Source organism: Nestor notabilis, unplaced genomic scaffold (assembly GCF_000696875.1).
Source record: "Nestor notabilis isolate BGI_N333 unplaced genomic scaffold, ASM69687v1 scaffold14907, whole genome shotgun sequence".
Lineage (NCBI taxonomy): Eukaryota > Metazoa > Chordata > Aves > Psittaciformes > Psittacidae > Nestor > Nestor notabilis.
In genome coordinates this window covers 40,474-58,536 of record NW_009937924.1, presented here as the reverse complement: position 1 = coordinate 58,536, position 18,063 = coordinate 40,474, and the positions used below count along the sequence as shown (strand labels likewise).

The window sequence follows — 18,063 nt, the reverse complement described above, 5'->3', positions numbered from 1 at the left end:
GGGAAAGAGAATTCAGCAGAGATAATATTGGTCCATGTCAGTATAGTTGGTGTAGGCAAAACTGTATTCCTCAGTCTTAATAAGAAATCTTGATTGTATTAGGGCCAAGTTTCTACATTTCTTTTGTCAATTTTCTTGTATAAATATTTCTTCTTGCATAAATACCCTGCTTCAGCCATCCTAATGATTATACAACACCAGTGCTGAGAAGTTTTGTGTAAATAATGAGCAGACGCCTGAAATTCTTTCTACTTAAGTGTTTTAAACATTGCTATTTCTTCCAGAGCATCAGAGAAATCTTACAGGGGGCAGGTTAAGCAGGACAAAACCCAGCTTATCCCTTCTAGAGAGCTTTTAAAAAGTGTATTATTTTATTTTTATTTTAAATATGATCTCTGAATCTTAACTTTCATTGGTATATATAAAAATAAGAAATCCATCAGGGAAAGGTGTGCTTTATCAAAATAAGGCCTACCTTAGCTCACTATGTGTGAAGTATGCTTGTCTACATGAGTGAATTCAGAATTGTAATAGGCTTTATTAGCATGGTTTGTGCATTCATTATGTGGCTTCTAACTCTCAATGCTTTTTCCTAATTAAAACTGTGACTTTATTATTTAATTATATATTTTTCCCGTTTGTTCATCAGTGCAAACATAATGTGGAACTTAAATAGATTATTTACTTTAGTGTTAATTGCAGTTAATGCTTAAATAATATTAATTTATTAAAGCCATATCTAGATTAGCTCTCCTAAATTATAGCTCATGTACTGTTACTAAGTAATCTTTGCTTTTGAGTTAATCTCAAAAAGACACACACAGATGCCAAGTTTCTTGAACAACATCAAAAGAGCCTTATGGGGAGGAATGTTATTCTAGCTTTTCAAAATAATTTTTAAAAGTAATTTTCTGTTTTTTTGCTTAGTTCTAAATTTTATAATTGGTTTTTTTCTTTTGAGGTTTTTTTTTTTTTTTTTGGTACCCAAATATGTAGTTCAGAGAATACCGTGTGTTTGTGCAAGCTGGCATATAATTCTGAACATTAAATCAACTTAGTTCCCTGAGAACAGGGGATACCAGGAATACAGGTACACCAAATCTGTCTGCTATGTGTCAGATTTAAGATGCTGTTTTAGGAAGACCCTTCAGTGTAATTACAGTTATATGAATCCTCTATATAAGTCAAAGCAGAAACTTCATTAATAGGAGTATGTTATGCCATCGTAAATACTCTTCTTTTAAGAATCTGAGAATTTTTACTTTGTGCTACTTACAGAAGCAAGACAGCTGCCTTAACAGATGTCAGAATTAGGACCATGAATGAAGTCATAAGCGGTATGAAGATAATAAAGATGTATGCTTGGGAAAAATCGTTTGCGGAACTTGTGAATGGTTTAAGAAGGTAATCCTGGAAAGATACAGCTTGGTATATAATCAACATCTGTTTGCATTTTTTACATGTCAATAATTGTATTATTTTGTGCTTTAAAGTGCAGTTTACTTGAACTTCTTTGACTTTTTTTTTTTTTTTAATTTTAGAACTTTCTGTAGTTTTAGAGTGAAATATAATATAATCTAATGGGACAGAAAAAGAAAAATAACCTCTAATATTTATAGATTGTGGGGGATTTGTGCTTCCTTTTATGGCTGTGTTTAAAACCAGCAACTAATAAACTGTAGTAGTTGTAATTAAACAATTTCATCCCCAGTTCCATAAACTATTAACAAGTAACCAATAAGCAAGACATTTCTCTCCTGAGAAATATATGAAATCTGACTTTCTGTCCTAAATGATAGCATCTGCAGGAAGTACTTCCCTTTCTGTGTTTTGAAGTATTGCTCAAGCCATCTGGGAAGGTGGAGGGGAGAGACAGAAGTTCAGAAATTCCCTGTTGGTATCCTAAGACATTTCATTTCAGAGGTCCATCAGTATCTGATGAAAACTTATTCATAAATTCTGTTTTCAGTCAATATTTGTGCTTTTACTTAACAGTATGAGAGCATTCAGTACTAAAGAATAACTAGTTCAGGTGTGTATTTTCATCATTTAATTTTCATATTATGTCCTTCTCCAGCACGAGTAGAAGGTTGTTATCCTGCTGTAGATTCTCTTGATTTTTTTTTTTTTGGTTTTTTTTTTTTTTTTTTTTATTTGTTTTACTGGGAATTCTTCTTTTTTAAAGGAATTTTTTTCATTTACATCCATGTCCAGGCTTGCAAACTTGCCAATGTTCCCTGAGACATTGCTTCCCATGCACATAATAATTTCCTCCTTCAGATATTAGGATCATGTGCTGATTGAATGCTTTTGATTGATTGAAAGCTTTGCTGTCTTGTGTGAAGCCAGAGAGGATATTTCTTTATTGAAAGCTTCCTCAGTGGACGTATTCACATCACTAAACTTTGGATTTCCAAGTCCAACATGTCATTAGGGTTAGAGGCTTCCTTTTAATGATGGAGAGAAAGATGCTCTTCCAAAACACATCTTGAGCCCTCTTTTTTTCTATAACTGTGCTATGGAAAACTGTAGTTAAAAGTCTTCAATGCAGCCAGGTGATTTATTGCCCAGTGTTTCTACAGTCACCCTTGACAGTTGCTAAGGTGACATCTGAGCTCCTCCGTTGCTCTTTTTTTCCTGTGGCTGTCCATATTGGCTTCTTTTGTGCCCTAAGACAGTGTAGTGTATTATATACAGCCTGTGGGTAGGCTGTAATTTATCTGATTTTTATGGAGAGTAGCACAAAGAACTTGCTGATTATTCACAGATAGTAGAGAGGATTATTAAGGATTATTAGAGGGTGGGAAAAATGTTTCATCCAGGATTGTAGAAGTAATTGAATTAGACCCAGTTCAAATAGTTTACATACAAGTGTTCTTTCACTGTACTCTGGAGATCAGAGATTGTGAGCCCTTAAGCTGAAAAAATGTCTTTGAAACTCTGAAAGTCTGTCAATTCAGCCAATTTGGCAAGTATAGTGAGAAAGTTGCTTAACTAGTTTTCCAGTAGAGCATCTTGCATCCTTCTCTCCATTAAGTGAAAACTTAATTTACTTCAAATTGTGTCATCATAACTTGAGTTTCTAATCTTACTATATAGTTCCAAGTGGAAGGTAATCAAAATGATCAAGAATTTCCCTGAGAATTGCCAGAATGTTTGGGAAGAGAAATTAGGAATTGTTTCAGGATTTTGTATTCTATACTATTTCGAGCAGGTAAAGTGAGAATACATGCGGAAGGAGTAAGTTATTATGGCTCTCTTGATAAAGAAAAACTATTATTTTAATAAGAAGTTAAGCCTGATGGCATCCACATTGTAGATAATGCAGTAACATTTTGAGGATTGGACTTGATGAGTCATTTAGAAGTGGAAACTGAAATTTAACTGAAGTGGAAATTTAGAGTGTACACATCAGCAGCTTTTCAGTTGCTGGAGGGAGTCTTATGTGTCTGTGCAGTAGTACTTCAGTCACTCTTTAGCTTGGGTAAAGGCTGGCAGAACAATTGGCCTCACAGATCAGTATTGTCTGAATTCTGAACCTGAATTCCTAGAGAGAACAAAGCCAGGAGCAGGGTCCAAATCACAGGTTTTAGACTGACATCAAAGGAAATACTGCAAGTACTGTGATCCATCTTGAGCAGCAGCTGAATAATGGCAGATTATTTTTATGGGGAGTACCACAGGTCAGCATGTGAAAATCATGACCACACTTGGGCCATAGGTGAACTCTCGATCTTCTGGAAGCTGCCCTGTTTTTTCAACTCCCGCATATGTGTTGATCTTAACAGTTTTGTGACTGAGCTCTACTGGATTTTGTTATTGAAAGAATAAAGAGTTTGTGGGTGCTTGGCTTTTATACCGAGTTTTTTTCCTCTTTACTGTTGTATGCAACCCAGAAAGATTCAGAGCAAATTAGAATCTGAATTAAATACTTGTTTGACCAAAGCAAAAAAATAAAAGCAAAAGAGTATTTTGGTTTTCTGTCTCCAAAACATAGCTATTTTCTATAACTACAAAGATATTAAATATAATCATTTTCCCCACTCGATTTCTAAGCCTTTTAAGTTGTCTTTTATTATTTACCATGTAACATACATTACAGTTCTTTACATGTGAGTTGGGGGGTCCAAGGAGAGGAGAAAGGATACAAAAATAAATTCCTGGGAGTTGTTTTCCATCACCTGGTTGTTGAGGGCAATTCTAACGAGAGAGGTTGATATGACTGTTTGTATTTTGCATTTTTAGGAAGGAGATTGCCATGATTATGAAAAGCTCCTACCTCCGAGGACTGAACTTAGCCTCCTTCTTTGTGGCAAGCAAAATCACAGTGTTCATGACTTTCATGGCATATGTACTACTTGGCAATGTTATCTCTGCAAGTCGGGTGTTTGTTGCAGTGTCCCTGTATGGCGCAGTAAGGCTGACAGTAACGCTGTTCTTCCCTGCAGCTGTTGAGAGAGTATCTGAGGCAGTGGTTAGCATACGACGAATCAAGGTATGGTTATCGATTTGGGTGGTATGTGGATTTCTTTTCTTACTCGAATGTTGTTTTAATGTCACGGACAAAACCAGCCTTATTTTAGTTTTGCAGTTGGATTTTGAATGAAACAACCTGTTTTTAGAAAACTGAATGTGTTGCCGTGTGTGCGCGTGCAAAAACGTGACATGCACTCTAGGGCTGTCTGAAATGTAGGAGAAAAGTGTACTTGGAAAAAGGTGGTGTAGACATTTTTGAAGTAAGAGGAACATGTGTACAGATAGTTGAAGATGTCCCTGCTCATTGCAGGGGAGTTAGACTAGATGACCTTTGAAGGTCCCTTCCAACCCAAACTATTATATGATTCTGCTTCCTCTTAGTTACTCAGTGTAGGACTTCAGCAGCTATCTCATGTCTGCAAATTGTTAGCTCAGTTAACTTCTTAACAAGCTAAGTTAGTTAACTTGTTAAGTCTTGGCTGCTAAGATCAAGATCTTCCTTCTTTTCTCAAATATTGTCTGCTAGAGCCTATTTAAGGTTTGTGATTCAAAGCATGATAGAATTTTTCTGGTTTTGTCTTAAAATCGTGTTAACTCTTACCCTTGAAAGTTTTCTCTAGAATTTACCCCTTTCCTTTCTGAACGTGTTTGAGCTATTAATAAATGAGGCATCAGGAAAGGTGTGCTAGAACTGTGGCTGTGAGACAAAAGTGCATGTTCATGCAGCTTGGAGAAAAGGTTGTCTAACTGGGCTATAATGCAGAAGTGAAAGTGCAATGAACCAGTTATGCAGACATAAGCAATTTAATTTTTTTTTTTCTGGTTGATGCCCTGGACTTTAAAAGGAGAGAGAGGTTGGGTGATCTGCAGCCGCCTTTGTCACTTGGAGAATGCTTAATAAGGGCAGTTAACAGCTTCTTATCATGTTCTCACTGTTCTTCTGAGCAAAACAACATAAACCTTTTACCATCAAAGCAGTGGAATGCTAAGGTGTTGCAGTGAAGTTTTCACTTCTTGCATGAAGGGAGGGAGTCAAACAATTTTATGTCAGCATTCCAAGGAGAAGACAGGGTGGTGGGTTCTTGCAGTCCATTTGCTTCAGGAATTCTATTTTATTGAGCAGATGGTTCTTAGAGTCCTGTAGTATTTTAATGCTATTAAATCTGCACTTTTGGGTTTTTTGGAGAGGACAGCTAGCTAGAGGTACACCATTGAAGCAGTTGTGCATTGTTTTGGAAGTGCAGTTCCTTGATCAGTTTGTGATTGGTCCCTTGCTCCCTTAATGTTCGTATGCTGCTTCCAAAAATACGTGCTTGGGTTCTCTTTCCTTCCTCAGTCTCACAATAGGATTCTCTCTGTTCTTTTTCTTCCCTGTTCTTCTTTTATTGCAGAACTTTCTGATACTTGATGAGGTCTCCCACTTCAAGCCACAACTGCACAGTAATAATGAGAATGTCATTCTTCATGTTCAGGATCTGACTTGCTATTGGGATAAGGTAAATTTACTTCTAGTAAATGTAAAGCATATTGGCACTGCAGTCATTCTAAGTCTAAAAAAGCATTATGTCTGTGTATATGTATAGTGTGCTGATGTTTTGTATTCCATCTTTTGTATATGAGAATCTGTTCAGTGTGTTAAGCTGACTCTGTAAAATAGTACTGAAAACACTACCAAATGCATCTTAAAATCAGCTGTTCCTGAATATTATATGTAATGAAAATCTGTGCGTTTCTTTGTGAAAATATCTCTTAACAGGGCTGGATTGTAACTGAAATACTTAAATTGGAATTAAGCACAATAAGGTGGGCCTTAGCATGTGGGTTTTGTTTTTTTTTCTCTAAATTGAATGTTGATCAGTCCATTAGTCTTGAATCAGTACAATATTGTACTACTTAGAATTGAAAGCTTTAGATAGTAGACTGCATGTATTTATTACCCTGTGTCTTTTAACTGAGACTGAACTACAAATTTTTCTCTGCTTAAAATGCACCAAGCCTCCCAAAATGGCTAGAAAAAGTGAGATCACAGAGCTGATAAATCTATATGTATCCTTTTCTGTAAGAAAGGCAAAGGTTGACAGTTGTTTCTGTTTTAAAACTGCAATTGCTGTGGTAAGAAACAATTTGTGATGAATTATTTTACATATTATGAGCTGCCAATATCCTTGCACAAGAGAGGCTTGAGTCTCTGTAACAAATGCTGGAAGCTCTAAAACCAAATTCTGTATGTAAATATAAAGGAAAGAAGGCATGTCACGTGTTGCCCATTATATGCCTTCTTTCCATACATGTGCTGTGTCCCAAGGAAGATAAAGTGTGAAAACATATGATAATCTACCTAATACTACTACTCAGCTACAAAAAAAAAGAACTGCTGTATTATTGTGCTTTACTTTTCTCAGAGTTGTCTCTGTGACTTAAATCTTTGAGGCATTTGAACAAGTTCTTATAATTAATTGTTACTAAAAACTTAATGGTGAATACATTCTAATGCCAAATGGAATGTATTTCTTAGTCTCTTGTTTTCTTCTCAGACCAGCACAGGTAGCCCTGTTAACAATTTGTAGGAAATGGTTGCATAATATGCCCATAAAACACCTTCTTTTTTTCCAAGAGTTGTTTATATTGCATAAGGCAGGGCAGCATGACTGGAATTACTGGTTTCCTTTAGATTTTAAAAACCACCAAACCAGCAAACCACCTGCAAACCTGCTACTGTAATTTTAATTTCGTATTTAATGCGGTGTGCATGGAGGAAGAACAATTCTCCCAGAACTATTAAAAGCTGCTCACAAAGTTTCTCTTGCATACTCTTACAGTGATGCAAAGTAATTTTATAGAGTTTCTCACTGAAAAGATGATGAGTTCTGAGAGAGAGGAGTTAGGAAAGGAATAATAAAAATACTCTATCCTTGGTCAAGTAAGTGACTTAGCTTGATACCCTGACAAGGTTTCTCAAGACTCCTTGGATCTCTGTACAGCTGTATGGTAATTTTTTTACTTTTAAAGATTGTGTGCTAAAAGAGATACTAAAAATAACGTCCAAAACTACAACCCATGAAACCAAAATCACTGGAAGTAAAAAAGGGATTATTAGCTAGACTTTTAGGAAAACAAGCTAACATGGTGTATTGCAGTATATCAAAAGATAAAACCAATTAATTAATGGTCACACTCTTGTTTTACTAAGACAAGCATTATCTTGAGTCCCACAGGCTAGTCTGATACCAGCATGGAACTAGGGATTCTTCAGCAGAGTTTTTTACTGCTGTGCCTTGAGTTTACAGAACAGTCTGTCCACTCAACTGAGCCACTTCAGATTTAAAATTCAAGCATTTGAACAGAGGCCAAATTTATCCCTTGTAATTTCAGTCACTTAAATGAGGAGCCTCAGCAGTATAGGACTTCCGTGCAACATATGAGCTCTGTATACCTTAGATGGGATGAATTGTTCTTTCTCTTGTCTGTAGGGATATGTAAGGTCTGCCCAGGCTCACCCAAAGAGTTGCTGTCCCTCAGGGGATCATTCTTGTGTCCTCACACTCTGTGTATCTATCTTCCCTTGCTTGTGCTGGTGTTAATGCTTGTTTTTGCAGTCCTGTGGTGAGCCAGTTCAGAGGGATAACACAATAGAAAATGAACCACTTTTAATGTGATTTATTTTCTGATAACTGAGTCCCATGAGCAACCTGTCTGCAAGATTAGGCAAGAACAAGTGGCAGAAGAAAGGAAGTGAAAGATGCAGATAGTTAACAAGGGCACAGGGGAGCTGGGACATTTGGGGTAATGAGCTGTCAGATGAACTTAGTTGTAATATTAGTCTGTGCTCTAATTTAAGTGCCTCGGTTTAGTGTCTGAAAATAGGTGTGATGAATTCAGGACAAACGGCCTTTAATTATAAGGAATGCTATTTTGCAAAAAATACCTTGCCCCTTGGGTGTTTGCTTTACTACTTTTGCGTAGGGTGTTTGACATCTTACAATACTACTTTAATGTTTGGGTAATAGTTTAGAAACTTTTTGAAAATTTCTAGAATGCTTTCGGGCTCTTAGGATATTTTTTATGTATTTTTTTCCTTGTTTGTTTGTTTTTTAAAAAAAACTGAGCATGAGAGAAAATATATTTGCACTTTGGTGAATACAAAAGCACAACATCAAGAGGTCTGAAGAAGGGACTTGTCTGAAAGCTTATTTACTTTTTCCGTACAGACTGTTTGATTTAGTAAGAGATGTTTTTCTCTTCCTACAAGCTTTGCATTGGAAAAAAAAACCCCAAACCACAAAGAAAGTTGGTAGAGTTTCCCTGACAGCTTAGCACTAGCTGAGCACCTGAACTCAGGTTCAGGATGGAGAAATCAGATTTGTGGTAAAATGCTGATAGGGAAGGGGGTGGAGAAAAGGAAAAAAGCCCCGTTGATGCCACCTTGTGGAAATAAGTAATAGCAGCAAAATTAGTTTTGCGGAGTTGCACAACGTGCACAAGTTTGGGTTCTCAGTGTGACTCTGATCTCCTGTGAACCCTGCGGTGCTTCGTCGAGGTGGGAGCTGTGGTGGGGGACGTGCAGCTTTCATGGTGCTGGTGAACTGAGTATTTCTCCTGGCATAGGCGGACACACGTGCTAGCCCAGCTCTCCCAGCCATCATGGTGTGGGTAGATACTGGCCCGGTGTCTCTCCCACATAATTTGAAACGAGTTGCAAGCTTCCACTTTTTGCAGTCCTAGAACTCGGTCATGTGGCATCTTTCATGCAGGGTTAGGTGATGGCCACTTCAGCCTCTTGACCTGTAAGTGACTGGAGATTTCAAACAGTCTGCACAAGCTGTTAAGAAGTACACTAGATATTTTCACCTGCTCTTCTTTCTTGAAACTTACGGCTGGGGTTTTGTTTGGCCCTTTAATAGAAATACTACTTCTTTTATTTATTGTTTTTTTATGCATATATTTTCCTGTTTGCATTTTAGTGTCAGTCATGCTTAGTGCAGTCTAAGATGCATGTAAAGGCATATCCTGTTACAAGGGTGTTTTGCTTTAATGAGAGGGAGCTGCACCAGCCCCTTAGGAACTGCGGTTTAGCATAGCTATTAAAAGCATGAGCATCCTTTCTTTCCACAAGAAAAAGGCATTTTTACAACCTTGATAGGAGAGGTGCAAAATATGTTGGGAAATAAGCTCTTATCAGTAGTGTAACATAAAGGGTAAGCATGCTAAAAAAGGAATATTAAACAAACAATTCTAAGGTAGTATGTTTTCACACAAATAGCTCACTATGTTGTCTATGAAAAGTCCCTGAGAATCCATCATATACAAGATGAAGTTACATAAAATCTAACAGCCTTTTACTGTTTCCGCTTTGTGTAGAGTCTTGACTAGAGCAAACATAGACCTGGCTTTCCTAGGGCTCTACAAGTGCTTCAACCCTCCCTTTCCCAGCATTTCTCTAGCTACTCGGTGTTGCCAGATGTGCCCTTCTGGAGCAGTGAATGCCTGTGCGGTGGCCAGCACAGAGATCTTGTTTCCAAGGCTGTTGCCCCAGCCTTGTGCTGAGCTGCAGCAGGGATGTGTGGGCTTTGAGAAAGCACTGCTCCTACTGCCTTGGGGTTCCTTATTTCTTGAACTCTCTTTTATCTGCATTACTTGTTTGTGTTGAAGGATCAGGATTGTTTGAAAGTATGAATTACTGAAGAGGCAAAATGTATGCCTGAAAATATGGTGGGCATTTGTGTTATGTGCATTGTTTTATAAAGAGCTGCTTTGGTGGTGTGTGTTTCATTACTGAGGAAGCCTAACTTTTTCTCAAATCCATAGAATTTAGAAAGCCCAGCACTTCAACAAATTTCTTTTACTGTCAGACGAGGGGAATTACTGGCTGTGATTGGTCCTGTAGGAGCTGGAAAAGTAAGTCTTAATGTTTACTCTGTTCTGTAGGGGTTTTATGAGTGTTGAACATGACTAGGAACTTGAAAATGTATGGTTCTTTTCTTTGTATAATAACACACTTCATTCACTTCAAGATACTGGCATTCAAGAAAGGCAGATGTCCTTCTGGGAGTGGGGAGGAGATGGTTCAGAGTTAAACAGTACTTTGCATGTTGCTTCTAGCCTGTGTGTAAAGGGTACAAGTGCTCTTCTTCTGTTAGCAGTAGTTTGAGTGGCAGGGTGGAATAGGCCATCGTGCCAGTAAACACTGCTCAATCTCTGTGGTGCCTTTAATGCAAACTTCTTATTTTTTAATCTTCTCTAGTCTTCGCTCTTGAGTGCTGTGCTTGGTGAGCTGCCTAAAGACAAAGGTTTGATAAATGCTACTGGAAGAATTGCCTATGTTTCTCAGCAGCCTTGGGTGTTTTCCGGTACAGTAAGAAGTAATATACTGTTTGATAAGGAATATGAGAAAGAAAAATACGAAAAAGTTTTAAAAGTCTGTGCTCTTAAAAAGGTACGGTGTTCTCTTGGTGTGTTTTATTTTCACAAGCTTTATTTTTATCTTGGTGTTCTTTCAGACTTGTGGTACATGCTGCAATATATAATATATACAATTAATTATTATGAGTAGCATGTGGAATAAATCCTATCGCTTAACAGATATACGTGTAATTATTTTTGACAACCGTGTGAAAGCGAGTTCTTGTAATTCCTAAAACTTCCACTAGAGGGAGGCGTAGCTCACATGAAGTACTGCTACAATTGGATAAAGCTATTGCCAATTATTTAATTTCATAATCGCGTGTAGCGCTTTTTGCTGTTATTAAGGTAGGTCTGTGTGTAAATGCAGTGAAAGGTGGAAAACAAATGATCAGGCTAGCACTATTCATGACTTCCTTTCTGTAAATATCCTATATGTTGTTTGGGGTTTTTAAATAAATGCAATGTATTTCATGTATTATACATTGCTAACAGCTGTCAAAAGAACCTTAGTGCTATATATTGGAGAACTTGCTGAGCCCTAGTAGTTCTATGGAAAAATATTTTTGAAAGGTCTGTGTGCAAAGGAGTTTGTGACATGAGATATAGAAGAGGATTAAGCCAGATTTGTCAAGAAACAGACATTTTGCTTGGCAGCTAAAATGGTTTTATGCAGCATGTTACAGTATTCGTGTCAGCAGCGACACAGGTGAAAAGCAGATGGTTAGTGTGATGAAAATTCTTTTGCAAGGTTTTTTACACATGGTAGATAGAGTTTTAATATCTTTTTTTCTGAAAGTCAGTCATATGCTGTTGTCTAAAGTTAAGGTTTTAGTGAGTTTAAAAGACAGCAAACTGCATTTAAAAAAAAAAACACTTCATATTTGATGGTAGATTTGCTTTCATAGTTTTCTTTCCAATTTATGTATCTTAGAAAAGCTGTGAAAAAACTTTCAGAATGTGTTTTATAGCTTAATATAAAAAAACCTTATGCATTTCCTGAATAGGAAATACAATAATATGACATGCCTGCAGCAGGGGGTTGGAACTAGACGATCTTAAGGTCCTTTCCAACCCAAACCACTCTGATTCTGTGACAAGGAACACTGTATAATTTTGTTCTGTTACTCATATTTCTAAGCTCTGTAAATTAACCAAATCAGTGCGATGAATGTTGTGGTTATTTCTCTTGTATACATTGCAGTAAGAATAAATTATACATTGCAGTTCTTAGGGACATTGGCAAAATAATATACTGAGAGTAATTAGTTCAGTTTTGTTTATCATGACAGCTAATTTTGTTCTAGTAAAAATAACTAATTTACTGTTATGCATCATAATTTTTAGTCTGATTTCTGAATCACCAGCAAATATTCCCTTTAACACTAAAAATTAAGTAGTGCACTTCTCTCTGGCAAAGCTGTAGAAGAAGTGAACTTTAAAGTTCTCACCTATTTTTCCTGCTTACTTACTTATCTATTGCTGAAGAAACAAAGTTATAAAGTAACTGCAGATATTTCATTTAGTATAAATCCTTGTATTTTCATGTGAGATAGTAAGTTAATACTGTTCATATAGGAAAGTGTTATGTTGAAGCAGCTTTTTCAGTCTTCGAAGTTAAAATCATTGAGAAAAAAATAATCTTGATATCTTTTCTTTCACATTCCCAGGACTTGGAATTATTAGCAAATGGGGACCTAACAGTAATAGGAGATCGTGGAGCTACGCTGAGTGGGGGGCAGAAGGCCCGTGTAAATCTGGCCAGGTTTGTGCTTTTTGCTGTTTCTAAAATGTACAAATTGTCAGACTGTAGTCACTAAAGTAAACAAATGCAAGACTTCACAATACTGACTTTTCTTTAAACCTTTTAGAGCTGTGTATCAGGATGCAGACATCTATCTTTTGGATGATCCACTGAGTGCAGTAGATGCTGAAGTTGGAAGACATTTGTTTGAAAAGTATGTTACTGCTTCATTTTAATTTACAATGCAACTATTACCTTCTAATTTCTTATAGAAAACCTTGAGAAAGCATTTTGGGGGGGATGGATCTCTTCATGAAACAATGCATTCACTTTCTGCATTTATTTTTCCTCTATTTTATGTGTTTGGAAGATGTATAGGTTTTTTTCCTCTGTGTCCCTTTAATTTTTTCTTTATTTTTAAAAGCCCCGTAAAAGTCTATTTTGCAGATACAATTAGAATTATTCTTAAGGGAATATATGCCATATTCTTGAGGAAAATGTCAGATTTCATACACGAGTATAGGAGTTTATGAATATTAGTACTGAATGAAGAATAATATGGGGTGGGATTTTAAATCACTTCTTAGTTTGCAGCTTTATTTGCATAGTAAAAAGCACTTAATTCAAGTGGCTAAAGAAAAGGACAGAACAATCTTAGATTCTTGAGCAATTTTTCATTTTGGTTATTGAGTGGTTGGTACTTCTTTTGGGTAGGTGAAACAGGGAACTGTGGCCTGGCGAAGTAGATTGTGGATAGCAGAAATGGGGGAAAAGAGAATGTATAAGCTTGTTATGCATGAAAGACAGAGATACTGGACCTTCCTCCAATCCTGAAGAAACAGAATAGTGTTCATTAAAAGTCAGGTTCCCTTCTCAATAAATTTCCTTTTCTCTGTCTTGTCTTTCAAACTGCCTATCTATAGCACATAGTGCGTATGAGAATAATCCAGTTACTCACAGCCAGAGTTTTGTCCTTACTCTTCATGGCCTGTGGCTCTTGATATCAAAAGATATAATCTGGAACTTACTAGAAGTAGAGGGGAAAAACTTCCATTGGCTGAATTCAGTGGAGTTTGGTTGAAGCCTTAAATGAGAGCATTTTCTTGAGCATACTTGCACCCTTTGATGTTCCAAATACATGAATTAATTTGGTTTTACTGTTGGTTCCCTCCTCTCCACCCCTAGAGAATCATAAAAACTTGTCTTGCAGAAATGGTTGTAGAATTTGCACTGACTAGCATTGCATTCATGTTCTTCTTCCCCATGCAGGGAAGCTTTCAGTGTCTAAATTTGAGAATTGTATCCTATTGATGTTTTCAGTTTCAAATCCAGAGATCCCTCTGAAACCCCATCCAAATCTTATTTTATTTTACTGATTTCTTCAGATGGCTACTGTTTGTTTCCATTAGCCAGTGTGGAGTAAGACTTTTATGATGCATAGGCTTCATGTTCGTCATTCTGTGCAGGTTCATTTTCACCTGCCACAACTGATAGATGGAGTTCATTACTTCTGTAGTTCACATAATCTATCAAATTCCTTTAATGCCCATTGAAGCTATCTTAGTCTTTCGCTGCTGCTTTTCTGTTTCTGCACAAGATTGCTCTACAACTCCAGCATCTGACTGTATCAGTGCCTGAGTTCTGAAAGTGCACCCACCTGAGCTCCCTTAAGTCTTAAGGTCTTTTCACCTTGAAGAGGAAAACAGGAAAATAAAGTAGTGCCTTGCAAAGGAGGTCGGGTTGCCTTTTCAATTTATTCTACGTTTTATATGAGCTGTGACATTGGAAGGATCTACTGGATTTTTGTATGTGCAAACCCATTGCTCTGCAAACACTGTATATTTTGCTGATAAATGTGTGGAGATGAAGAGGAATAAGGAGATTATCTTGGAGAACTTGAAACTCAGAAAGCTAGCTGGGCTGCTTCTTTCACTTTTGCTTACTTTTCCTCCCCGACTTTAGATCAGTTTGAGTGAAACAGATAAAAGCATTTTGTGGAGAAATAGACTGAGTGGAGTAGTAGTGGCATGGAAAACTGAGCAGTACCTCCCTGTTCAAGACCTTAAGGGAAGGCTTTTTTACAAACAGATGTTGTCTTCTGAGACCTTTGTGGCAGCTGCAAAAGGTGCTGGTGGTAGTGGGGAGAGTGTTACGTAGCTCACTTTGAAAAGCAGGGCTGGGCATGTTCTTTAATGCCTCCTGAATAGTGCTAGACATGTGGAGAAGAGAGAGAGAACTTGGGCAAGAATGATTTCTTAGAACATGGTGCTGAGGAATGTCTGAGACACTACTTCATGCAAGCTTCCCCCAGGAGTCCAAACCGCAAGGCATAAAACAATGGACGAGATGGAAGAAACGGGGGATTGTTTAATGAGAATCTGAAGTGGGTATTGTTCACTTCACTCTTGTTTTTTTTCTTGCAATTTTATATTAATGTTTAATTTTTTTAGAAGTCTGTGTGTTTACATCAAAGATAGGTATGTTCCTAGTAGTTCCCCAAGGCTGTGGTCTGTGGATGGCTAGTTCATTGCATATGCTGTTTCTCCCCATTCTGTTCAGCCACTGGAGTAAACATTTTACGATACATGAATACTTTTCAAATGGGAAGGAATGCGAGAGCACAGCTCCAGTAGAAAAGCAGTCCATGGTACTTTTAAGGGATTGTGTCTCATAATAATTTCTTCATGATATAGACAAATTGTTCCATGGATGATGAAGCAGATAACACCAGCTTTCCAATGAATTCCTCTCTCCTGGTCAGATTCCATGGGGCCTAGTAAGGTATAAATTGGAGATTCCCTATTTTTGAGTTATTTTTAGCCTGTTTTCCTGTGAGTTCTCTTGATAGTTAACAGTAGGCATGATTCAGCCTTTGCCCAGTGGGGAGGCACCAGTAAAGTTCTATGTTTTTGTATATATTTGTGTGTATACGAAAATATGCATATATATGCATACATATAAAAATAAAAATAGCCTTTCATTAACTTTTAAGGAGTGTGCTATTTTGAGACCTCTAATTTTGAAATGAGGGACAGTCAGACGGATACAGAAGCACTTTTCTTTGTATGACAAAGTTTGGCATAACCTGTGGTGTTCTAAGAAAATCATTCAGTCGTGCTTGGTTAGCAAACATTAGAAGTAGAAACAGCATAGCAGAAGAAAGTGTTTCTGGCAAACTAAGAAATTTCCTGCTCTCCCTGTGCATCTTTGTAAACATATTTCTATTTAATTATATGTTTTCGCATAACCTTTGGATAGAAATTAAATTGTGTCCCATTATCAGTTATACTGACTCAAAAATGGTGTTTTGAAGAGTGAGATTTGTATTCTGTCCGTCTGTGGAGTCTAATGCTCTTCTGTCTTCTCCAGTGACAGGAGCTATGTGGCAGTCTCAGCTGATGATAAGCCTGATTTCTTTCTGTTCCTCCTCTGTGCTTCTGAGTGTAGACAAAGTTGCAGGACAGTTTGGGAATCTTTTAAACTCACACCTACAGTTGTGACGATGCTTGGGAGTGGTCTGAACTGGTGTGTCATCCTACTCTCAAACAGAATTCTGCAAATTTATACTTCTTTTTAAGCAGGAGGCTGTTACGAATGTGTGGTCATTTGCCTTTTCTTTCTCAGTCTTGCCTCTGGAACCAGATAAAAGCTGCAGAAGAAATCACTGCATTTATCACAGCACAGCACATCTGTTTAGATGGAGCACCTTAGTACTAGGCGATGGCTTCCCATAGGAACTGAAGGGACATGTAACTGGGGCACGGGTCATGGGATAACCGTTGAGGCTGACTGGGGAGTCACTTGGCAAGTTAACCAGCTGCCCTGGAATATAAAGTCTCTCTCTGTTGCCATGTGAGGTAACTGAGCATTCCTCTGCAAGAAAGGGAAGGGAGCAGGCATGGTTTTGTAGCAAGTGTCCTTTGTAATTGCAGAAAAAAGTGAGGAAGAATTGAACTGATGGCACAGGAAAGTGACAGATGCTATCATGAGTAGTTCATGGCTTAAGAGATACTGAGGTTCCTCAGTGGACTCTTACCTAAGCACGAGAAATGCTTGAGGGGAGGAGCAAAATCAAGTAGGGAAAATGAGTAAAAGAATTTTTTTAATATTTTGTTTTTTTCATTAGATAGCACAGATCTCAATATTTACTTTATCTGTTCAAAGTAATGTGATTTCTGGGACTCTTAGGAGTCCATGAATGCTTCGAGTCTTGTATCTCAAAGAGGAGTATGCTTGTAGATCATAGAATGGTGCAATATTTTGGGTTGGAAGGGATCTTAAAGATCACCTAGTTCCAGCCCCCCTGCCATGGGCACTGACACCTTCCTTTAGACCAGTTTGCTCAAAGCCCCATCCAACCTGGCCTTAAATACCTCCAGAGATGGGGCATCTAATGTAAAGCTGCATCTCTAATCATGTTGCTCTTTTTTAATGTTGGAACTTTGAGGAAAAAGTACTGTCACAGTGGTGTAGGTAATTAAAAGAAAGCAGAGCTCAGCAGTCCTGTAAAACTAGCAAATGAAAGTTGGCATGTCTTCTTTCTGTAGAGGGATTACAGACACAATCAGCATGTCAAAGGAACCAAGCAAAAGTAACCCTGGCATGTACTTGCTAGTACTGTGTTTAAAGCTGTGCTTACACAGCTAGTGCTGTGTTAAAAGAGAACACTTTGTCCTCTGATGACAAGTGTACAGGGGAGTTGGTGTGTAAAATTAAGGATTTTGCTCTGCTCTCTTTCAGGTAGGATCTCTCTAAATCAAGGTTATCTCTAAGGCTTCCCACGTTGTACCTCTTGATACCACTGCATTGGTTACAGCCCTAATGAGAAGTATTTGGCAAACTTGCATGCCCTGTACATCTTTTTTTTTTTTTTTTTTTTTTTTTTTTTTTGCATTACAGGTGTTGCTCTTAAATACATATTAGTCATACCTTTACATTTATATGATACAATTGAAATTCCATGAGCTTTGTTGTGTACATTGTAGGGAATTAGTATGTGTAGTAATGTTGCTTACAATTTTGGGGGGTGGGCTTTTTGTTGTTGGCTTTTTTGGGTTTGGTTTTTGGTTGTGGTTTTTGTTGTGGTTTTGTTTTTTGTTGTTTTTGTTTTGGTTTTTTTGGGGGTGGGGGGTGGGTGTTGTTTTTTGTTGGTTGGTTGGTTCTTTTTTTCCCCCAGAAAGTGAAAAGCATAATTGTGATCACTGCACATTGTGTTTAACAAAACCTAAAATTTTAGGTTTTATCTCACAGAAATGTTTTGAGGCTGTGTGATTTTTTTTTTTTTTTTTTTTTTTTGTTTGATTGGTTGTGTTTTTTTGTTTTGTTTTAAATCCCACAAAATGAAGAAAAAACCTCAAACCCCACTTGGTAGAACCCCAGTGTAGTTGTGTGCTTTAATGGTGTGTGGGAGCAGTTGCAAAATAGAATTATGAATACTAAACCAG

The 18,063-nt window shown here is 37.4% G+C and overlaps 1 protein-coding gene across 1 annotated transcript in view; it reads left to right on the top strand.

Annotated features, from left to right (window-relative positions):
• The window catches only part of ABCC4 (ATP-binding cassette, sub-family C (CFTR/MRP), member 4), a 34,447-nt gene that overhangs the window by 3,067 nt on the left and 13,317 nt on the right, over positions 1–18,063 (top strand). The window contains exons 3-9 of the mRNA XM_010019073.1: positions 1,279–1,404; positions 4,246–4,495; positions 5,868–5,972; positions 10,282–10,371; positions 10,718–10,909; positions 12,546–12,640; positions 12,747–12,833. Of these exons, the coding sequence (XP_010017375.1) occupies positions 1,279–1,404; positions 4,246–4,495; positions 5,868–5,972; positions 10,282–10,371; positions 10,718–10,909; positions 12,546–12,640; positions 12,747–12,833 (945 nt within the window). The remainder of the gene's footprint in view (positions 1–1,278; positions 1,405–4,245; positions 4,496–5,867; positions 5,973–10,281; positions 10,372–10,717; positions 10,910–12,545; positions 12,641–12,746; positions 12,834–18,063) is intronic.